Genomic DNA, 23,703 nt, shown 5'->3' with positions numbered 1-23,703 from the left:
CGCGTGTATGTATTTATGAGTTGGACAGGTGAATGGGTGGATCAGTGGATAGGTGGATGGATGGATGAATGGATGGTTGGAGGATCGGATGGATAGCTGAGTGGGTGAATGAGTAGATCATTACATGGGTGGATGGATAGACGCATGCATGAATGAACGGATGAGTTTGCAAAGTACCTACAGACCCATACCCACAGTGCCTGCAGACACATGCAGACACACACACCCAGAGACATGCACAGTGTGTGTAAACACAGGCTCACCATTTCTCCTGGTGCTCCCATGGGAGAACCAACGATGAGAACGGAGGTAGACCATGCTAGCCAGGGCCTGTGTGGACAAGGGTCCAGGAAGGCAAACCCTCTAACCAGAGCTACAACCAGCCCCACCCCTGCTGCGGCGCTGGCATAATTTTTGGAATAGAAAGAAAATGCTGATTCAGGGATTTGTGTCCCAGGCTGCACGCCAGGCCAGGGAGTGGGACAGAGATGATCCTAGAGAGTTGGGGTGAGTGGCAGTGGCAGACAGGTGGGCCTAAGGCAGAAACACAGGGAAGGGGGTAGAGAGATAGAAACAGAGAGCAAATAAAGCGATGGAGACAGAGAGAGACACAGAGACAGAGACAGAGATGCACAGAAAGGAACAGAGACCCAGAGAATGGGAGGCAGACAAAGAAAATCAGAGGCACGTGACAGCAATTCAAATTCAGGTACACAGAGAGATGAATGAGGCAGGGTTCCAGAGACAGACGGGTAAGGAGAAAAGAAGAACAGATCACAGAGAAAAATGAAGACACGGAGAGATGGGAATTTAAGAGATCCAGATGCCAGAGGGAAGAAGAGACAGACAGACACCCAGAGATGCAGAGAGAGAGACACCCAAAGAGAGAAGAGAGAGAGAGCCCCAGAAGAGGCAGCTAAAGCCTGAGGCTAAGAACTGGGAAAGGGAGCAACCTTCAACTGAGTGTCTCTTTTGTGTCTGGCTCACATGTGGGTGCTTTGCTGTATCTTGCTTTATTTAAGCACCATTAGCCCTTCAAGTGGAGAAGGCAATGGCACTCCACTCCAGTACTCTTGCCTGGAAAATCCCATGGACAGAGGAGCCTGGTAGGCTGCAGTCCATGGGCTCGCTAAGAGTCGGGCACGACTGAGTGACTTCCCTTTCACTTTTCATTTTCATGCATTGGAGAAGGAAATGGCAACCCACTCCAGTAATCTTGCCTGGAGAATCCCTGGGACAGACGAGCCTAGTGGGCTGCTGTCTATGGGGTCGCAGAGTCGGACACAACTGAAGCGACTTAGCAGCAGCAGCCCTTCAAGCTACTCCAGTACTCTTGCCTGGCAAATCCCATGGACAGAGGAGCCTGGTAGGCTGCAGCCCATGGGGTTGCTAGGAGTCGGACATGACTTCACTTTCACTTTTCACCTTCATGCATTGGAGAAGGAAATGGCAACCCACTCCAGTGTTCTTGCTTGGAGAATCCCAGGGACGGGGAGCCTGGTGGGCTGCCGTCTATGGGGTCGCACAGAGTCGGACACGACTGAAGTGACTTAGCAGCAGCAGCAGCCCTTCAAGGTAGCATTATTGGCAAGAGAGGAGGAAACAAAGGCTCTAAGAGGAGAAGTCATTTGCCCAAGGTTCCACAGCCTGGACATGGCATTTGATGCTAGTCTGTTTGAGTCCAGAGTCCATACTCACTTCTTTATTCTATGTTACATCATGTGGACCAACAGGGAGAGGGCAGTGGGCCTGGGGGTTGCTGAGTGCAGGTCATAGTAGTAGAGGGGAATTGTCACTCACTCATTCATTCATTCAGCAGTCATGTTCCACACTTTCCTGATGCTGGAGAACCAGAGAGGAGTCAGGGATGGTCTGGAGTGGAAGGCAGACAAAGACCCAAATCCCCAAGCAAGACAGGCAGAGTGCACCGTGTTCAGAGGCCTGGGGTGGGTGGGTGGCGGTGGGGAAGCAGATAAAGAATGTGCACAGAGAGGAGACAGAAAACATAACTGATAGGAGGAGGAGTCAGAGAAGGCTTCCTGGAGGAGGGGGCACTTGAGCTTCTTTTGAAAGGATGAGGGGATTTGGGCACCAGGAAAAGGCACCATGTGGAGAGTGGAGACAGAGGTGAGGGATTAATTAAATAAAGGAATTAGTAAAAGGTAGCTGCAGAGTGTTTTGAAGGTACGAGGTGAGGGAGGAAGCCAGGAGCAGATCATGTATCTGTCAAACGCCTGACTGAAACGTTGTCCAAGGTGCTGAGGAGCCATGGGAGGGCTGAGTACAGGGGAGGGGTCAGCTCTGGGTGCTGAAAGACCCCTCTGAAACCTTGTGGGGAAGAGACTGGAGGATGTGAGGGCAAGAAGGAGTCTGCGGGGGGAGGGTCCAGGCAAGAAAGGACCTTGAAACCAGAGTGGGTATTGGGCTTTAGGAATGAAGAGAAGAAAGAGTGGAGTCAGGAAGCAGAAGGGTTAGAGTTTGGAGACCGATGGGCTGTTCAGGCTGGGTGTGCCTGTGGCCATTAGGATGAAAAATGTGTCCTCTCCTATAGGGATGAACTTGGCAACTAGAAGTAAAGGACAGTCTGATGGGAGAGAAAAAGACATAAGGATGCTAAGAGGGAGTCTGGGCTGCAGAGGAACTGGGTCTGGAAATGAGTCCACTGAAGTCTGGACTGTTGTAATGACCAATGACAGAAACTCAAATAACCTAAGCAATAACACGGAATTAACTGAGTGACGGCTTCAGGCACAGCTAGATCTAGGTGCCTCAAACATCATCAGGAATCTGAGTATCTGTATCTTTGGTTTCTGCTTTCCTCCTGTTGTCTTTGCATTCAGGCAGGCTCTCTCCCCATATGGCAATGTGATGGGCCCCCGCAGCTCAAACCAGCCTCTTAACCTCACTGGAAAAAGAAAGACCCTGTTGTATAATGGATCTAGCAAAAGTCCAAGGTTGACTATCCTAGATTGCTTTTCAGGCTCAGTTTAGTTCAGTCTCTCAGTCATGTCCAACTCTTTGTGCCTCCATGGACTGCAGCATGCCAGGCTTCCCTGTCCATCACCAACTCCTGGAGCTTACTCAAACTTATGTCCATAGAGCTGGTGATGCCATCCAAACATCTCATCCTCTGTTGTCTCCCTCTCCTCCTGTAGGAGGAAACAGACAGAACAGGCTCTGTGTTGAAAGCAGGACTCCATCTTGGGTCGGACTGTGGACTTTGAGCTATATGCCCAGTATCTATGGAAACGACATACCAACTGGAAAACCAGACCTCCTGGATAGAAGAACTTCAGGGCTCATAACTAGATTCTCCATTGCCTAAAAGAATACCTTAATTATCTGTGTAACTGAATAGAATCATAAATTCTATTATGCTTATTGGGGTATGACCACAGACCTATTGATAATTGTCCACTGTTAACTACCTAGGCTTAAGGCATATGAATCACGGGTTAACTTTGTATCTTTCTCTTCCTTTGTTCTGACTAGTTTCAGGGAATTTGGGGAGGTGGGTTTGGGCACTTACACTTAGTGTATATGAGGTTTTCACAAAGACTGGTTGGGGTCCTTGGCTAACAGGAGACTCTGCCTTGGGCCCACCGGTATAATAAACTGCACTTCACTATCTGCATTGTCCTTCTGCGTGAGTTTGTTTCCTGGAACGTGTGGCTACAACACTCCCGCCTTCAATCTTTCCCAGCATCAGTGTTTTCAAATGAGTCAGTTCTTTGAATCAGGTGGCCAAAGTATTGGAGTTTCAGCTTCAGCATCAGGCCTTCCAACAAATATTCAGGACTGATTTCCTTTAGGATTGGCTGGTTTGATCTCCTTGTAGCCCAAGGGACTCTCAAGAGTCTTCTCCAACACCACAAATATTAGTGACTCAGAAAATCGAGGTGCTACTACTAAAAAGCAGAGAACCAATGCTTATCAAGCAGGAATAACCGACAGTTAAGGCAACGACCAGTTGAAGTGGAGAGAAGGCTTGAGATACAGGTAACAGAGACAGACTGCGAAAGACAAAATAAGGGGAAAAGTCTCGGCTTCTCTCCCCTGCTGAGAGCTCGGCAGACACAAAGAAGAGATGCCCTGTGGGCACCTCTGTGGCTAAACTCCTTCACTCCTAGCCCCTCCCCCATCCACTGGAGGTACCATGGCAACCAGGCCCCCTGCTCAGCTTTCCCTCCCCTATATAGAACCCAGTTTCTGTTTGAATCTCGCCTGTGTCTAACCAGTTCCTGCGTGAAACAGGGATGAGCGGAGGGCAAGTGGGAACAGAAAAGGGATGACAGAGGGGGGGAGGACAAGGGGGCGGACAGAGGCAGCTATGAGAGAAGAGAGATGGGGAAAGAGGGAAAAAGGAGACTGGGAGAGATGGGGAGAGAGGTAGGGAGCCAGAGAGGGGGCAATAGGGTTAGAGAGAGCCAGAAAACAATGAAGACAGAGAGGGAAGGGGGGATGGGGCGATGTTGGGGAAACTGATGGGGGAGATTGGGGAGATGGAACAAGGGAAGGGGAGAGAAGTGGGGAGAAAGAGGGCAGAGAAAACGAGGGAAAGAGTAGAGGAGAGATGGGAAGAGCGACAGGGAGAAGTCAGGATAAAGAAATGGGGAAAGAGGGAGGAAGGGAGGGGGATAGAGACATGGGGAGCAGATGAGGAAGACAGTGCGAATGACAGGAGTGGGGAAAGAGGCTCGAGGAGACCGGGAGACGTTGAGGAAGACAAAGGAAGCTGGGCAAGAAGGAACTGGGACACACAGAGGGTCCCAGAGATGAAAGGAAACCAGATGCCCATGTGGACTCAGCCGTCCACATTTTTCCCCCGGGGCTTCAAGAACAAGAGGGAGGAAGCAGCAGGGAGACAGAGCTGGGGCGGGTGGCCCAGTCAGAGCTCTTCTCCCCGTCCTCCTGAGACAACCCCCACCCGCCTTCCCAGGATGCAACAGGAGGTGGAGCCCCTGTGCTCCTCCGCCATGGGCAACCCCGGCATGCACAGGGACGCAGGTAACTGTAAGCAAGCGTGGGGGTGGAGGGCCTTCGTCCGAGCATTGTGTCACAGCCTGCCTTGCGGCCTGGCCGTGAGTGAGTTACTGGCCTTCCAAAGAGAGAGCTACCCCCAACTTCTTGTGTTCACTAGGCAGTACCCTTTAAGACCGCAAACCGCCATTTCCCGTGAGCCTTTGCAGTTCCTTGGCCAATGGTCTGGACCGGGAACTACATTTCCCATGAGTCTCTGGGGCCTTAATAACTCTTCTGGAGTACATGAGCCCCTAGAGACTCCTTGCCCTGGTCCCTCACACCCTTTTTGTCTCCACCACCGGACTTGGCATCTTCTCCCGAAGCTACTCCTTCTCCCTGCTTCCCATCTTTGAATAACCCTATGACCAACCCAATCCAGACCCCAGGCATTGTTCCGCCAACTCCCGTTTCCTCCCACTGCCATCGGTCCCTAACCCTGTCTTCGTTCTCATTTTCTCTGCCCCGTCCCCACATCCCCAGCTCAGGGCTTGTCCTCTTCCAATAGACGCTTTCTCCACCTGACTCCCTGGCCTCCAGTTTCTTCCCTCCCGCCCATCCCCTACGTAGCTCCAGAGAAAACTTTCTGACACCCAGCACTAACCGTTTCTCTCCCTTGCTCGCAGCCCTTCCATGTTCCCCATCACTCCCAGGATAGGGCACCAGCCCCTCAATCCAGTGTTTGAGGCCCTATGTAGCCTGTGCCAGCTGTCAGGCTCATCTTCCAGGGTTGCCTATTTCCGCTCTACTTTAGCACAGCTCATTCCTTCATTCATTTTCTCATTGAACATTTCTAAATTAATATCTTGGTGACAATTCATTTGGCTAGCAGGTAATACAGAATTGGACTTAAGGAAGTATAAAGAATTGTTGTTCAGTTGCTAAGTTGTGCCTGACTCTTTGCCATCCCATGAACTATAGCCCGCCAGCCTCCTCTATCCATGGGATTTCCCAGGCAAGGATACTGGAGTGGGTTACCATTTCCTTCTCCAGGGGATCTTCCCAACCCAGGGATCAAGCCCACGTCTCCTGCTTGGAGGCAGGAGATTCTTTACCACTGAGCCATGTGGGAAGCCCAGTATAAAGAATAGGAAAGACATTATCTCACTGTAAAAGAAGCCTATAGATGGAGCAGGGTTTGTATTTGGGTGGATCAGCAGCTCAGTGAATGTTATTGAGAAACCGATTTCTGTTTCCCTGCTTTTTAGTCTGGGATATATCCCTTTTGCACACTAGCTTGCATACCTCATGGTCATCAAATGGCTGCCAAAGTTCCAGGCATCACTTCCAAAGGTTTTAATCTTACGAATTCCAAATAATCTCTCCTCACATCTCATTGGCCGGCACTAAGCACCCACTCACTCTTGTCTCAATGCCTGGGAAAAAGAATGAAATTATTATGATTATTTTAGTCATTGGGTCTATGCATCAGGTGGGAGAAAGGTTTTAAAGAATTTATATCTAATCCTACTTCAGATTCCAGTTAACCAGGATCTCTAGGACTGGGGCCCTAGCATCTATAGTTTTTGACTGCTTGCCAGGTAATTAGTAGGGGTCGAAGGCATTGGTTTACACTGGATGAGATATTTCTGAGGATCCTGGGGATTGGTGAGCCTCACCTGGTTCCCTTCCCATCTCTCCCATGGGTGGGGAATGGACACTCCTCAAGTGAAGAATAAGGATGGAAATCATTGACATGGTCTCCTCTCTGGGTGTTGGCTGTAAGCACCTACTCTGTGCCAGGTGCTAGGCTAGGCACAGCAAAAGCTCTAGTGGCAAAACGGACAGTTTCTCTGTCCTCCAGTCTGTTAGTGCCTTTGAAAACCTCTTCTGTTTGGAGACCCCCCCACCCCACATCATCTCTAACCTAGACTGAGGCACCCACCTGATAAGTATACTTTATTTATCAATTCAGTTCAGTCACTCAGTCATGTCTGACTCTTTTGCGACCCCATGGACTGCAGCATGCCACGCTTCCCTGTTCATCAGCAACTCCCGGAGCTTTCTCAAACTCATGTCCATCAAGTTGGTGATGACATTCAACCATCTCATCCTCTGTCGTCCCCTTCTCCTCCTGCCTTCAATCTTTCCTAGCATCAGGGCCTTTTCCAAGGAGTTAGTTCTTTGCATCAGGTGGCCAAAGTATTGGAGTTTCAGCTTCAGCATCAGTCCTTCCAATGAATATTCAGGGATGATTTCCTTTAGGATTGACTGGTTTGATCTCTTTGCAGTCCAAGGGACTCTCAAGAGTTTTCTCCCTGCTGTGCTAGTTCGCTTCAGTCATGTCCGACTCTTTGCCACCCCATGGACTGCAGCATGCCAGGCTTCCCCAACCTTCATGGTAGCCTGGAGTTTGCTCAAATTCATGTTTATTCAGTCGGTAATGCCATCCAACCATCTCATCCTCTATCATCACCTTCTCCTCCTGCCTTCAATCTTTCCCAGTATCAGGGTCTTTTCCAGTGAGTCAGTTATTCGTATCAAGTGGCTAAAGTATTGGAGCTTCAGCTTCAGCATCAGTCCTTCCAATGAATAATTCAGGACTAATTTCCTTTAGGATTGATTGGTTTGATCTCCTTGCAATTCAATGGACTCTCAAGAGTCTTCTCTAACACCAATAGAACTCTAACAGTTTGAAAGCATCAAAACTTTATATATAGCTCCAGAAAAATTTGAGTGGCATTGAGTTGACCAGTTGGCTCATTTTGTAGATCAATATTGGTTCATTTCAGTTTTTCTATTTTATTTGTGGTATTTTGGAGCCAGTAACATTTTTAGCTTGTCAGGTTGCAAATTTTGGCTTAGGCCATTAGAAAGCCTGTGGGTCCCAAGTGGTTTGCCTGTAGTAATGAAGGAAATGACCCAGCCTGTTCTCATGCAAGGAAGGCAGACATGACACACGTTATCGCACAAATAATTAATAACCTACAATTGCAAGAAGTACTCCTTAGCTTTGGGCCTGAAGAGAATTCTGGGAATATTCTCTCTTGCTTAAAGACCTTAGTGCCCCACCCACACACCCTGTGATGCCTCTGCATAAAATATCCCTTTCTTTGCAATTTCTTTTTCTTCTTCTTTTTTTTTAATGAGGAGGGTCTCTGCCATTTCTTTATTTGGCACATTCCTCTTGTATCCCTTAAGTCTCATGGTAGACATCACCCCCTCCAAGGAGCCTTCCTTGATTGCCCCCAGACTGTCCACCCTGTGACACCTCCACTGTAGCAAGTACTGTACTTTACAGTGACCACTTTCCCCACCACACCAAAAGCTCTTGGAGGGAAGGTTGGAGGTCTCATTAATCTCTTTGTCTGCATCATCCTTCAGGGCACACAGGAGGCCTTGGAGGTGTCTATTGATGTTTGAAAGTATTATGTTTACTCAATTATTCAATAAGTACTCATTTATAAATGTATACCTTTATTAAGTTATGCATATACATTGAAACAAATATATTAAAATCATGGTTTTAATTTAGGAATCTTTATTTCCAATGCCACATTTCACAAGAAACAGTTTTATTCACATTTTAAACATATCACTTTGATGTTGCTAGAGTCATTTTCCAAGTCATTTCACACACTTTTCTAGGGCATATAATTTTATTTCTAAGTTATCTGTGATAGGAATTTAAAAGATTTTTCTCTAAGATGGAAAAATTCAAACATTCACAAAAATAGAGAAAATGTTTAATAAATCCACACATTCCAATACCTAACTTCAATAACTATCAATATTTTGCTAATCTTGTTGCACCTAGACACTCACACACACAATTTTGGGGGGGACATTCTATAGGACAAATTTGTTTTAAAACAAGTTTTAGAAAACAGACCTACCATGCCATTAATTACAACCAGCAAAAATTTATAAATTTTTCTTGAATATCATCTCATCTAGGATATATTTGAATTTCCCTAATTATTAAAAACTTTCATTTTTTACAGTTGGTTTGTTTTAATTAAGATCCAAACAAAGATATTATATTGCATTAGATGATTATATCCCTTCAGTCTTCATCCAATAAACTCTTACAACTAGGTGCCTGGTGCTTTGCTAGATGCCAAGAGCAGAAGACAAGCCCCTGACCTCATGTTGTTCACATTATAATTAGAGACTCATAGAAATAAATGTAAAAAGGCAGCTGTGATGACAGCCAATACATGGTGTTATGCATTCAAGACAGGAACTCTTCACATGCTCAAGGAGAGACGTGATGAGCTAAGTGAGGGGGAAGAGAGCGCCACGTGGATTTACAGCATGTGTCAAGGTCCTGTGGCATGAGGGGGGCATGGAGAGTTCAAATCACAGAAGGGTGATGTTTCTGGAATGCAGCAAGTGAGGAGGTCGATGTTGTCTGATCAGGCTTGAGATATCAGCAGGGTCTGGTCCTATGTGGTCTTGGTCTTAATTTATCCCAAAGACAATGAGAAGTCCTGGGAGGGTTTTGAGGAAAGTGGAGGTGGTGATGTGGTTGGATCTACATTTCAAAATGGTATTCTGAGGCTTCCCTAGTGGCTCAATGGTAAAGAATCCACCTGCCGATGCAGGAGTCATGGGTTCGCTCCCCATGGGAGATCCCACGGGAAGATCCCACGGGAAGATCCCACATGCCCTGGGACAACTAAGCCTGCGGGCCGCAACTACTGAGGCTGTGTGCTGCGACGATTGAAGCCTGCATGCCTAGAGCCTATGGTCCACAACAAAAGCCACTGCAGTGAGAAGCCTGCGCACCACAACTAGGAAGTAGCCCCCCCTCTCTGCAACTAGAGCAAAACCCATGTAGCAATGAAGAGCCAGCACAGCTCCAGATAAATAAATAACTATAAAACAAACCAAGAAACAGTAGCAAAAAGTGCTATTCTGATGGGATGAATGAAGGAGAGAGACAGAGAGGTTGAGAAGTTAGGAAGCTGTTGTGTAGACAATAGTGGGATGAGAGGCAGCAGCCTGGGCGGATTGAGAACATGTTCTGGATCCAGATGGCTCGATTTTTATCATGATTCTATCGCTTGGGCTGTGTGACCTTGGGAAAATCACTTAACTTCTCTGTGCTTCTCTGTGTGGTGGGGAAGTCCCTAGATGAAACAAGATTGGCAAAATATTGATATCGATTGAAGCTAGGTATTGGAACATTTGGGTTCATTATACATCCTGATGTGAAGAACTGACTCATTTGAAAAGACCCTGATGCTGGGAATGATTGAAGGCAGGAGGAGAAGGGGATGACAGGATGAGATGCTTAGATGGTGTTACTGACTCTATGGACATGAGTTTGAGCAAGCTCTGGGAGTTGATGATGGACAGGGAAGCCTGGCATGCTGCAGTCCATGGGGTCGAAAAGAGTCGGACACTGAGCGACTGAACTGAACTGAACTTAAACTACACTACTTCAGAAGTTGTTGTGAGGATTCAGTGGAAAGAACTTTAAAAGGTGTTTGGCTTTGCAAAAGGGACTGTAAACATGTAGTTATTGTTAAGTGGACAGACTTGAGAAGGAGATTACTACATTGGAAGGATGGAAGGGAGGCCAGGATGGCCAGACAGAAACGCAGAGAGCTCAGCAGAGGGACCATACGTGACACGGGGCAGGTGGTTCTGAGGGGATCTGGGATCTGTTTAAAATGCAGATTCTCACCCCGTAGGTCTGGAGGGGACCCTGAGAGGCTCCCCCAGACCACACATTGAGGAATGAGTCCCCATGGCAGGGGAGGACTTTATCCTGAAGGCAAGAGAAAGCCTCTGGAAATTTGTGAGTCTCTGAGAGTACATCATGAGAAACGCTGGGCTGGAAGAAGCACAAGCTGGAATCAAGATTGCCAGGAGAAATATCAATAACCTCAGATATGCAGATGACACCACCCATATGGCAGAAAGTGAAGAGGAACTAAAAAGCCTCTTGAAGAAAGTGAAGTGGAGAGTGAAAAATTTGGCTTAAAGCTCAACATTCAGAAAATGAAAATCATGGCATCCGGTCCCACCACTTCATGGGAAATAGATGGGGAAACAGTGTCAGACTTTATTTTGGGGGGCTCCAAAATCACTGCAGATGGTGACTGCAGCCATGAAATTAAAAGACGCTTACTCCTTGGAAGAAAAGTTATGACCAACCTAGATAGCATATTGAAAAGCAGAGACATTACTTTGCCAACAAAGGTCCATCTAGTCAAGGCTATGGTTTTTCCAGTGGTCATGTGTGGATGTGAGAGTTGGACTGTGAAGAAAGCTGAGCGCCGAAGAATTGATGCTTTTGAACTGTGGTGTTGGAGAAGACTCTTGAGAGTCCCTTGGATTGCAAGGAGATCCAACCAGTCCGTTCTGAAGGAGATCAGCCCTGGGATTTCTTTGGAGGGAATGATGCTGAAGCTGAAACTCCAGTACTTTGGCCACCTCATGCGAAGAGTTGACTCATTGGCAAAGACTCTGATGCTGGGAGGGATTGGGGGCAGGAGGAGAAGGGGACAACAGAGGATGAGATGGCTGAATGGCATCACTGACTCAATGGATGTGGGTCTTGAGTGAACTCCGGGAGTTGGTGGTGGACAGGGAGGCCTGGCGTGCTGTGATTCATGGGGTCGCAAAGAGTCGGACACGACTGAGCGACTGAACTGAACTGAAGGGGACCCCAAAAGTCAGAAGGGAAATGGGGTTAGTAGCGAGTCCCAGTTCTGGGCTATCCCACAGCTGGGTGGGACAGGGTGGAATCTGGGGCTGAGACACAACAGCCGAATAACTGGCAGAGGAGCTATCCTGGGAGTGGCATATCCAGTCACTTGGTGATGCCGTTTAAGCAGAATAAGGTGTGAGGAGTGCTCAGGGCAACCGATGTACTTGGGTTTTCCATCCCCAGGAGTGCTCCTTGTGGATCGAGAGACCCCAGAGGAGATGCCGGCGCGGAGCCTGGGCAGACCTGTCAAATCCTCGTGAGTGGTCCTTGGCCCCGTGATTTCTGACCTCAGCTTCTCTAAGCTCGAGGGCACCGACCCCTGACCTTGGGAGGTCCCTGTCCGCTGGCTGTTTTCCCAGGAAACAGTATCTGCGTCAGGTCATTGCAGAATACGAGGCGCTGGACCGAGAGCTCCCGTGCATCCGGAAGTTCCCTATGCCGCCTGCCGCTCAGCCGCTTTGTCTGTGCATGGAGACCTCGGTGAGTGGCCCTCCCCCAGCCCGTGACCCCAGATCCCTGCTGGGACGATGGACAGGACTCGAATCCAAGCTCCACAGCTTAGCAGCCGAGGGCCTGGCGCCAGGATAAGTGGCTGAAAATAAATTGTGAATTTGTCAAAGGGGCCATCGGTGAGAGAGGCGGAGAGAAGGGAGACAGAGGACAGGGGGAATCCTGCTACTCCGTCTACTAGGAAAATCTGTAAAATGGACAGATAGTGCAAAAACTCATTTTTAAAAAGCTTAGGTAGTTTGACAGATTCAGTGAAGTGGTTACGCCGTGTATGGTTTCTGTGGCCATTCCTGCTTCAGCAGAGGTAGCTATTAAGGTCTCACCCTTTAATTTGAGAATTAAATGAGGCTTGCCAGCACAAGCCTCTGAATGTTCCCTCAGCTGATCTGTGCCACTTTACCCTGACGCAGGGATCACCATTCTTGTTGACAAGGCCAATCCACACTCCATTGCTTCTCTTCGTGTCTTTGAATATGAAACAACCCCATCCCCGCCTCCGCCGCTCAACATACACACCCAAGGCTTGCTTTCCTGGAGGTGACCAATTTCTTGATTTCACTGTAGCTTCTTGGCAGTTTTATATATGACATATGCTATCACCCTCCACACTGTAATCTGAGACTGAAACAGTGTGATCAGTGTGTTTTCTGAATGTTAAATAGATTGACCAAGATGTCAACCCCTCCCCTACGATCCTTACTTATTGACAAAGGAACAGTCCTTAAAATGCTACTATGACTATAAAAGGAAAAATGTACAGCTTAAATCCTTGCGGAAATCTTCAAGGGCTGCCAAAACCTCACCATCCAACGCAGGTTTCTGGAAAAGTTTTCAATAGATAGGCAAAGTTGGCCAACTGGTGAATCATTCAGCCGACTGTTCATTGACTTTTGGCAAATCGGCTTGGTGAGGACTGATTTTTTTTGTCTGAGAATGACCTAGAATGGCAGCAGATGCCTTTCTACCTGAAAGATTCCTATCCTCCTCGCTCTGGCAGGTTCTGCAGGTGGGGTCTAGGGTGGGGACTTTTGCACCTGGACTTAACTCGGCCCGACATCCCCAGCCTGAAGAGGACCTTACCCATGTGGAGGTGCTGGAGGCCCTGGAAGCCGAGTTCCCCGGGGCCATGGAGAGTGGGCGCGTGAGCAGCATCCGCTTTGAGAACATGAACGTCATCTGTGGGACTGCCGGACGCCGGGACCGGTGAGTCCTTGGCGGGGGTGAAGGGCCAGGAGTGGTAGGCCCGCTGTGAACACGATGAGGGGGCGGAGCCGGGAGTGAGGGCGGAGAGAGGTGGGGCGGGGACTTTGGGTGGGCGTGGCCAGGAGCTAACGGACGGTGCGGGCCTACAGATAGCGCAGCGAGGGGCGGGGCTGGGAAGAGACAGACAGTGAGGGGGCGGGGCCGGGAGTGAGGGCTGAGAGAGGCGGGGCGGGGCGGGGCGTAGACCTTGGGTGGGCGTGGCCAGGAGGTGCGGGCCAACAGGAAGCGCATCAAGGGCGGGGCGGGGAGGGGACAGACGGTGAGGGGGCGGGGCCTGGAGCTCCCAGTGAAGGTTGTGGTAGATAGGACCCCTACCTGGCTGAAAGGCGGCGCTAGTGGTAAAGAACCCGCCTGCCAAAGCAGGAGAAGAGACACGGGTTCCATCCCTGGGTTGGGATGGTCCCTTGAAGGAGGGCATGGCAACGCACTCCAGTATTCTTGCCTGGAGAATCCCATGGACAGAGGAGCCTGGCGGACTAGAAGAACCTGATGGGCTACGGTCCATAAGGGAGCAGAGTCGGACACGACTGAAACGACTTTGTATGCACCCACACGGGAGCCTAGAAGGAGCGAAGCCGAGAGTGGGTGCGGTGGGGGAGCAGGGCCAGGTGAGATCGGAAAAGAAGGCGGGATCTGGAGAGAGGAGCCAGACTTTCAGTGACCCAGGTGGTGACCGGGATGCGCAAGACCGAGGCGTGGGGGTCTGAACACGGGACAGCAGCTATGAGCCTGAGCACCTTGCAGGGCGGGGTCAGAGTGATCCCGGGGGTCTAGACTGTCTGGTGGTGGGCGGGACCAGGCCTGAGGGCAGCACTGAAGGGGCGGGGCGGCCAGTGCAGTGGCGGTTTAGAAATATGGAGCCTCGACAGAACCGGGCTGAGGGAAGACAGCCTAGACTGACCCCCTCTAAGGGTCAAAGAACAGATTGACCCCGACGAGAGTGCAGGCCTGGCGAGTTTAGGGACGCAGCGACGGGTTGAGGGACGAGTTGGTAAACGAACTCAGGGATCAGGCAAGGACTCTTAAGCAACCAGAGGCGGGGCTGGGGCCGCCAGCTATTCCCCCTCCGTCTCCGTCCCGCTCCTCTCCCCCTGGCCTTGTCCCCTCACAGGTGGCTCATCATGGTCACGGACTTCCAGACTCGCTCGCGCCTGCTGCGCTCGGGGCTTCGACTCCGCGGGAACCTGCATCCTCTCGTGCGCCACGATGAACTGCTGCTGAGCGATTACCGCCTGCACCTGCGCCGCTCCCTGGTCCGACGGCGCATGCTTGAGGCTCTGGGGGCGGAGCCGACCGAGGAAGACTGACATTTTGGGGGGGGGGCGGGCCCCGGCTGCGCTTGCGCATTGCCCCGCTGGCTCGGGATACCCACCGGGAACCTCAGAGGAAAAGGGGAGTTGCCTCCCCAGGAAGGAGGCGGGGTCGGCTCGAGGGGGTGGATACTGTGAGTTTAATTATAAAGAATGACCTGGTACAAAAGCCATTTCTCTCTGCAAAATCTTGGTGGGGAGTCAGGGGGAGGGTGGTGATGGGGGGTAGAGACGAACCCCCATGATATAATTCCGCCTCCCTAGTCTTCCCCTAGTCCCTGCGAATGGACGTCTGGGTCGCAACCCCTTGAGGGGTGAATTCCGAGGCCCGCGAGAGGGAAGACCGGGGCCCCGTGGATTTGAACGCGTGCGATCCCTGTCCCAACGAGAACCAGACGTCCTCATCCGCCCCCCTTTTCCTCCTCCCAACCCCCCTTGGAAGACAATTCTCGGGCTTTATTTCAGGTTTTTTTTTTTTTTTTTTCTGGATTTTTTTTGTGTGTGTTCTGGGTTTTTTTTTTTTTGTATTTTCTTCTGTTATTGTTCCTCTTTTTGCTTTGTCGCTTCTCTCCGCCCCGCGCTGCCCCCCCTCCAGTACCTTCCCCCCGCCCCCGCCCCACCTCGCCGACCCCCCCCCCCCCCCCCCCCACCCTCCCCAACCCCGCGGCACCCATCCAGAATGAACAAGCCCTTGATAGACGAGCGCCGCGCAGGCCCCCTGCGGACGGGGGGCATCCGACAAGGGGGAGGGGGCGGGTAGGGGCCCAGCGCGACCTCCGCCCCACTCCTCGCCACCCCTCCCCCCTCCCGCGACCCTCCCACAAGGTTCCCCGCAGATCCCTGACGTGGTAAGGAGGGAGGGTTGCAAGCACCCTCCCCCCAAGGACGGAGCGCCCCCCCCTCGAGGGTAGGGGGCAGCAGAGGGGGAATGGGCTTGGGGGAAGGAGGGGGAGCTCCCTTCTTTGGCAGCTGAACATGGTGGGGATCAGGGGCGATGCCCGCCTCCTTTTGCCCACAGTAGGGGAGGGGGCTTTCCAGGGGAAGGGGGTGGCTTAGAATTTCCAAGCCCTAGGAATAGAGGGACAGGGAAGCGTGCAGGAAGGAACAGCCATGCTGGAGGGAGGAGTTTCTGGGAGAGACGGAAAGTTTAGGAGATGGGGGGGAGGCGGTGTCGTCGTGCAAAATGGATGGACCGGAAGTCAGAGGAGGGAGGAGCTGAGAGGGCAGACTGGGGCAGGGAGAGGAGGAAGCGAGGAAGCAAAGTGGGCAGGAACTGAGAGCGCACAGGATCTTCTCTTGCCAGAAAAAGTGTACAGAGCTAAGATAATAGGCAGAGTGCAAATGATCATAAGAGCTGATCCTTGGGGGCAGGAAAAAAAAACTGCCAGGTAAAGAAACAATAATACAGTCCCAAGAGCGTGTGGAATGAGATGAGTGTGCAAAAGTAAAGAGGCTGCAGAGTTCTCCAAGAGAGATGGAAAAAAGTTACCCAAGAACAACCAGAAATTCAAGCATGAGCGTGCAAGGCAGGGCTGCGGGGTGCAAGAGCCTAATTAAGGACGAAAAGACGGCTTCAAGAGAGCAGGGGACGTGCTGGGGAGAATGCGTGTGCAAGAGCGGGCGTGCAAGAAGCTGCATCAAAGAATTGACAGTGGAGATGGACAAGGATCTGGGAAACGACGGGGCGAGGGAGTGGGGAAGCCTGGCAAAGAGGAGAAGATATGGTTCCTGGGAGGCGAGGGTGCAAGCAACAGTGGGTGGGGGGAGGGGCAAGGGGGGGGCCTGGGAGTGTCACTTTGAGACGGACGGGTGGGTAGAGTGAGAATGTGGGGGTGCAGGATTAAGGGGAGAGGGTGCTTCAGGAGAACGGAGGCGCGAGTTTAGGGGGAGGCGCACGGTCTGAGAGAGGGCGAGGGAAAGGGTGTCCCAAGTGTGTCTGCAGCAAGGGCCCAGAGATTCTTCAGGAGAGAGGGGTGGGGATGGGGGTGGGGGAGGGCGCCCGTGGGAAAAGTCTGAGACCAAGGGGGTGTGGAGCGTGGGGAGACAGACGCCGTGGTGTGCCAGGGAAGCCGAACGAGCCGGAAGCAAAGGCAGGCGGAGGAAGCCAAGGCGGAGCGCGCAAGACAGCCAGAGGGCGCATTTGTGCAAAATTGTAGCCCAGGAAGGGGAGAGAGGTGAGCAGGCGTGCAAAGGAGCGTGCAAGAGCCTGGGGGGCGGGGGCTGCTGTGTGTGCTGGGGAGAGGGGAGGGTGGGGAGAGCCAGGGGTTTGGAGAAGGGAGGAAGGGTGGTTAGAGGGGCGGCAGATGGTGGAATCTGAGGGCCTCCCCTTCCTCTGCGGCCTGGGGGACGACCCCCAAGCGGTCAGGCTCGGGGCTGGCCCTCTATGGCTCTGTCTGTCCCCCGCTCCCCAGAATCGACCCTTCCCTCCTTCTCCACTCCCTCTCTGTGATTTCCTCCAGCGCCCCTCCGCTCCCCCTACCCCTTCACACACACACACACCCCGCCTCGTGTCAGCTGCCCCCTCCTGTGAGGTGCAAATGTCTGGCCGGGATCAGGCCACCTGGTGACCTCCGGCCTTGGGAGACAAGGGTCAGGGCGCAGTTCTAGCAGAGTCCCTGGCCCGGGGAGAGAAGGACGGTTGGGTTGGGTGGGGGGCGCGGTCAGAGGTCAAGAGGCCAGCAGGCTCAAGGGTTCTGTGGACGGGCTGGTCCGTCCAGGCCAGCCATCACCTCTCCAGGAAAAACTTGAGAGCCCGGTCGATGTTCATGCGGTGTCCCACCCTGGTCACCCCCAAATCGACGTAGTCCTCCTTGGTCAAGGCGGGAAGGTGGGAGCCATCGATCTCGTGGTCCAGGAACCGGGCCCGGTGTTCGGCCAAGCCCAGCCACTCTAGCCAGTCAGCCACATCGAACTTGGTCCAGAAGCCCAGAGGTTTAGCGCCGAACGGCTTGTCCGGGGGCAGGGAAAGCAGGCGGGTCGGTGAGAGGGAGCGGGAGGCCCCTGACAAGGCCCCGCCGAGACTCCCGGACATCCCGGGGTGCGGCGGTACAAAGACGGGGGCGAAGGGGTCGGCCGAGCCTCCTGCCCCTCCGGTGGGGGAGCCTCGGATGTCAAAGAGGCCCGGGTAGAGGGGTCCGGAAGGCAGGATGGGTAGGGACGAGGGCCGGGGCGCAGGGCTGACCTTGTGCTCCGAGGCGGGCAGCAATGAGGGGCTGGGGGCCCGGCGGAGCAAAGGTGGGCGCATCTCGAACTCCACGCCCTGGAGGTGGCGGGCGGACGTGGAGGAGGAGGAAGCCGATGGGGAGGTGGCCCCCGGGGCTGCAGCGGCTGAAGGGGACACCGCGGTTCCCGTGGGGAGCGGCGGCAGAGGTGGTTTGGACCAGTTCTGAAACAGGCTGCTCACAGGTTTGGAGAGGAGCGAGGACTGGGAGTCTTCGGAGAGTCTGGAATGTGATACGGGGCGGGGGTGGAAGAGAAGGGTGGGGTGGGGGCCAAGGGCGGGGCGAGAAAGAGGCAGAGGTCAAGATATAGGGAGAGAGGAAGAGAGACCAGGGGCGCGGGGTAGAGAGATGGGAAGAGATGGAAGGAGCGAGCGAGGGGGTAAGATGGATGCCAGGACAGAAAATGAAGGGAGAGAAAAGTGAGAGGACAGGGAGGGCGACAGTCGAGAGAGATGAAAGAAAAAGAGACATTAAGTGATAATAATAATAATCGCCACCACTTACTGATGCTCACGTGTGCCAGGCATTGTTCTAAGTGCTTTTACAGATCGCATCTCAATGGAATCCCCGTGACAGCCCTGATGCAGGTTACTATTATTATCAGCAGCACAGAGAGGTTAAGTAACTTGCCTAAGGACACACAGCCAGGAAGTGGCAGAGCCCAGTTATATGGCACCAAAGTCTGAGCTCTTAACCACTACCCTATACTGCCTTTCGGGGTATGGCCAAGTCACAGCAGAGTGGAAGACAGGGAGACGGTGAGAGAGGAACAAAAAAAGAGGGGGAGCATTCAGGGGAGAGAGATGGAAGGGGATGGGGGACAGAGAGAGAGAGAGAGATGAGGAGAGGGCGATGAAAGAGAGAAGAAACGAGGGGAGAAAAGGATTCCCCTCATCCCTTTAGCTCCCTCCACAACAGTCCCTGCCTTGGGGCCTTTGAACGGTTCCCTCAGCTTAGCGCTCTTTTCCCTCAAGGAGCCATACAGTTCGCTCCCTTCCCTCCTCCAGTCTCTGTTCAGCTTGCCTTTTATTTGAGACACCTCTTGCGAACCATCCCATTATTGTATTTTTTCCCTAGGATGACAGCAATGACTTTGTTTCCTGTCTGACCTCCACCTCTGCTTATCAGGCTGTGAGCTCTATAAGGGATATGCTTTGCTTGTTTTGTCCATTGCGGGATTCCCTCCCTCTCCCCCTGAAGGGCACCCGGTAACGGAGATGGCAAGTCAGTCATTGGTGGATGGGTCAACTAAATCAAGCATCCTTTCCTCTGTCATCAGTGAGATGCCTTAAGATCTCAAAGACCTTAGAAACCACCTTAGAATATCCCTGTAAAGATATCAAACCCTTGAGCAGACTTAGAGTAAGCTCTGAAGAAGGACAAGAGGGTTAAAAAACCTCCCTCCACTCACTCTGTGTGTCTGGGTCAGGAATGTGACTATACCTTCCCTGAGATTAGAAGGGCTTGAACTTTGAGCTGATTCCAGCTAGCTAGCTGCTTTGGAAAACTTCCTGCATCTTCCCAGATTCCTCCATCTATACTTGATGGCCTTTTAAGAGACCTTCCTTCCCTCCTCCATCTCATGGTACAGTTGGCCTCCAAAACCCTTTTAGGTGAGATCTATGCTTTCCTCCTTCTACAGAGAGGTAGATTCCTTTGCTGAAGGTCACCCAGTTAGCAAGTGCAGGGCTGGAAGCAGCCCTCCCTCCCCCCCCCCCCACTAAAAAAAAAAAACACAAAAAACCTAGCTCCAGAACCATGCTTAGACATGGTTTTAGGACAGCCATGCCCTAAAGCCTCTTGTCTTGAACCGACACTGGGCTCAAAGGGACTCGAAGATTTCAGGGGTTGTCAAAACTGACAACCCACCAAAGAAACGGACACCGGCAAGTTGTGCTCCAATCTCCTCTGTTCATCACTCTTTTTGTTCATCATGGAGTGTGGGTTGTCATGGTGATGGGAGGAGATCACAGAAGCTACTGAGATAAAGGGAAATTTCGAGTGCCTGGAAAAGCATGCTTTTCTAAGGGCAAACTTCTCCAAGCCAGCCCGGTTTCTGTTTTCTTTCTACCACCTAAAGGGACAGGGTTGATGCGGGAGGTGGACTCCAGTACCCACAGCATCAGCCCCTCTGTCCTCCACTGCTAACCGCCAGCCCCGCACCCTGCTCACCTCTGCCGCTGCAGGGAGGAAGTCCGCTCAGGGACGTAGCTGGCTCCCCCGTGGTGGCTGTCCCCGCTTCCCCCGCTGCCTCCCCGGGCCCAGGGCAGAGCGCCACCAGCTGCCGAGGAGCCCCCAAACTGCTGAAGCTTGGAGCTGAGTTCACTGATGATGCTGGCTTTTACAGTGGCCAAGGCTGAGGCCTGAGGCTGGGCTAAGGGCCCCGGCAGAGGGGGCGGCGGCGGGCCCGGGCCCTCCTCCCAGGGCAGCAGCTTCCGAGGCAGGGAGGAGGCCGATGGCAAGGGCACTGGCGGACCTTCCGGCTCTACAGCCACGGGGCCGCCAGCCACGCCTGCCGTCGAGGATCCCGGACAACCGCTCAGGGCCAGCAGCCCATCGGTTCCCGCCCCCGTCACTGAGACAGTGGGGCTGGTGGAAGTGACAGGGTCTCGGAGTCCCCCACCAGGTCCCGGCCGCAGGCCTCCGCCGGCCCCGAGCGCCCGGCCCCGGAGCTTAGAGGGAGTCATGAGCTGCGGGGGGTAGGGAGGGCCAGGAGGGCCGCTGCCCCCGAAGGCCTGGCCATCCAGGTAGGCCACGTAGGTGTCCAGGAGCTCTGGCCCACCGGCCACGCTGGCGCCACCGCTGCCTCCAACGCTGCCGGTTCCGCCCCCTGCGCCGCCCCCGCCTTCAGCGGACAGGCTGCTCAGCGTGGAGGCGCTGCTGATGGTCTCCAGGGGGTGGTCGCTGCTGCTCCGACTGTCCACCTCCTCAATACCAGAATCCGTGCCCGGGGGAGGGTCTGGGCCAGGCTGGGGGGGTGGGGGAGCCGGGGCGGCTGGGGCGGGAGGGCCTGGCGGAGGGGGCTCCCCAGAAGCCGCGGGGCCCCCCTGGGTCAGCGTTGCCACCTCGCTGTCATAGGAAGTCAGGCTGGATGCGGTCGAGTCCAGGGTGGGAGGGGCAGCGGCCACGGCCGGGGGCGGCACAGGGGGCAAGGGGGTGGTCGGGGTGGGTGGGTCCGGCAGCGGGTGGGGAGGCCCCGGCGTAAGAGGCGACTCCGGCTTCTCGAAGCTATTGGAAAACTCGAGGGGCGGGGGCAGCGGCTCCACAAAGAGGAATTCGCCGTCTTCCACGTCCACCGAGGGGGCGGGCGGCGGCAGGACCAGCAGGGGGAGCCCGTTCTCTTCACTGCCCCGCGGGGAGGTCGGTGAGGGCGGCACAGAGCGGCGCGGGCTGGGCGGCGGGACCCCCGGCCCGTCCTCCGAGGGGGGCCCCCTTCCACCCGCCCCCCCGGCCCGTGGCTGGCAGTTCTCCAGGAACCGCACGTGGAGGGGCAGCCGCTCGGGCTCCTCCGGCGGGGCGCCGGATCTCCAGGGCTTGCTCACCCCGGGGTGCGGGGCGGGAGGCTCGGGCCCCAGCTGCAGCAGGAGGGGCCCGACCCCGGGAGCTGTGGGAGGCAGGCGGTGCAGCAAGGAGCGTCGGGCCGCCGGTGGGCTGGCCGGAAGGGACTTCTCCTGGCTGCCCAGCCCTGCCCGGTACCCCAGCTCCCGGCGGGCCGGGTCCGGGGGCGAGGCTCCCCAGAGGCGCAGCACTGGCTCGTGGTGGGCGTGGGGCGAGTGGTGGTGCGGGGTGGGCGGCGGGGCCTCGTAGCGGGGCGATGGAGGCCTTGGAGGGGGCTGGGGGGGCCCACCGCCCTCCGAGGACTCCTTCAGCGCCCGCTCCCGGGCGGCCAGGGCCAGCCCGAGCGGGGAGGCCGGGTCCAGGGCCTTGCCGGTCAGCGGGTGGACCAGGGGTCGCGGCGGCAGGAAGCTGGTGAAGGCGCTGCTGCCGCCGTAGGCTCGGCTGCCGGCCGCGTAGCCCGCGTAGCCGCTGCCGCTGCCGGCGCCCGCCGACTCCAGCCGGAGGTAGGGCTCGGCCGAAAACATGCCTTCGTCGATGGACTTGGAGTGGCGCAGCCGGGGGCCCGGGGGCGCCCCTGGGCCCAGTGAGCTGTCGCCGCCGTCGGGCTCGTCCCCCGCGTCGGTGGAGAGGAAGAGCGTGGACCGCCGGCGGGCTTCGTTCTGCCAGCCCCCTTCCCTTCGAGCCGCCCCCACCAGGGCCGCTCCGAACTGGCTGGTGAAATCCAGGGTGGCCGGGCCGCTGGGCGAGGCGGGGGTGGGCACGGGCGAGGGGGACGGCGGCACGGGCGGCACGGCCGGGGCGGGGCTGGGCGCGGAAGAGCCGCCGCCGCCGCCGCCGCCGCCCGCGGCCTCGGGCTGGCTCGGGGGCTCCGCCTCGGTGCTGCTGCCCTGGCTGCTGCGGCCGCTGCTACTGGTGGACGGCGCCTTGATGATGATTGTGGGGATAGGGATGGAGTTCTTTTCCGACGGGGCGGCCGCGGCCGGCGGCGGTGGCGGCGGTGGCTGCGGGGACGCCGGAGACGTGGGCGAGGGGGCGGGCGGGAGGCCGCCGCCCTTCTGGGGCTCGCCTTCGACGACTTTGGTCTGCTTGACCAGCGGGCCCTTGCGCCCGCGGCCGGAACGGGCGGGCACGTACATGGCCGCGCTGGCCGCCCGCGGAGGCAGCTGGAAGTAGCGCAGCGCCGGAGCCTGGGAGGGGCCGCCGGCGCCGCCCCCGCTGCCGTGGTGCGACGGGGACAGGGCCCCCGGGGTCGGGCTGGGCCCGCCGCCCCGCCAGCCTCGTAGGCTGGGCTGGGGCCCCAGAGCCAGGCGGGGTGGGGGGTCGTCGGGGGAGCCGCCGGTCTCCATCTCAGGCGGGTGAGGCGGGTGGGCGTGGTGGTGGTGGGGCGGGGGGGGCGGGACGGGGGGGGGGGGGTGGTGGGGCGGGTGGTGGTGGGCTGGGGGCAGGGGCCCGCTGTGATACAGGCTCTTCTCTCGGCTCCCTATCCGGGTGTCAGGGGGGGCGGGCCCATCAAAGGACGCCGGGGACGAGGCTGGGTGGGTGCCACCTGAGCTGGGGTTGAAGGGCCCACCGCGGGGAGAGGGAGTGAGGCGGCCGGAGGAGGACGGGGCTGGAGGCGTGCTGTAGGGGGGCTCTGGTGGGGACGTGGTGGGCGGCGGGGGGATGTCCTCCGAACCAGGCACAGACAGACTGCGGCTGAACTTCATGGCTGGGGGTGCTAGGTAGGGTCTATCGTCTTCTGCAGCCCCTGGGAAGACACAGAGGATCCAGGAGCAGGGCAGGGGTGGGAGGGGTGGTCTCCCCTAATCCTGTAGAGCTACAGTATTACAACAGCAGCCATGATGATACTGATGGTGACACCCTGCTGCTGCTGCTAAGTCGCTGCAGTCGTGTTCGACTCTGTGCGATCCCATAGACGGCAGCCCCTCAGGCTCCCCCGTCCCCGGCACTCTCCAGGCAAGAACACTGGAGTGGGTTGCCATTTCCTTCTCCAATGCATGAAAGTGAAAAGTGAAAGGGAAGTAGCTCAGTCATGTCTGACTCTTAGCGACCCCATGGACCGCAGCCTACCAGGTTCCTCTGTCCTTGGGATTTTCCAGGCAAGAGTACTGGAGTGGGGTGCCATTGCCTTCACCCAGTAGGCGTTAAAGAGGAACAT

The 23,703-nt window shown here is 55.0% G+C and overlaps 2 protein-coding genes across 2 annotated transcripts in view; one reads left to right on the top strand and one right to left on the bottom strand.

Moving 5' to 3' along the window:
• Positions 1 to 4,940: 4,940 nt before the first annotated feature.
• On the top strand, positions 4,941 to 14,763 carry CUNH19orf81 (chromosome unknown C19orf81 homolog). The gene is made up of 5 exons (XM_040253823.1): positions 4,941 to 5,007; positions 11,867 to 11,939; positions 12,043 to 12,163; positions 13,257 to 13,396; positions 14,568 to 14,763. Exons 1-5 carry the CDS (start codon positions 4,941 to 4,943, stop codon positions 14,761 to 14,763), a joined length of 597 nt encoding a protein of 198 aa, XP_040109757.1.
• Positions 14,764 to 14,891: 128 nt separating this feature from the next.
• SHANK1 (SH3 and multiple ankyrin repeat domains 1) overlaps positions 14,892 to 23,703 on the bottom strand; it is a 49,304-nt gene continuing 40,492 nt past the window's right edge. Inside the window, exons 22-23 of the mRNA XM_040252212.1 lie at positions 20,160 to 23,292; positions 14,892 to 18,209 (exon numbers count right to left, since the gene is read on the bottom strand). Of these exons, the coding sequence (XP_040108146.1) occupies positions 17,492 to 18,209; positions 20,160 to 23,292 (3,851 nt within the window). The 3' untranslated portion in view covers positions 14,892 to 17,491. The remainder of the gene's footprint in view (positions 18,210 to 20,159; positions 23,293 to 23,703) is intronic.

This window comes from Oryx dammah, unplaced genomic scaffold (assembly GCF_014754425.2).
Source record: "Oryx dammah isolate SB20612 unplaced genomic scaffold, SCBI_Odam_1.1 HiC_scaffold_13, whole genome shotgun sequence".
NCBI classification, from domain to species: Eukaryota; Metazoa; Chordata; class Mammalia; order Artiodactyla; family Bovidae; genus Oryx; species Oryx dammah.
Note: the sequence above shows the minus strand (reverse complement) of the source record. Positions and strands in the feature narration are given on the sequence as shown.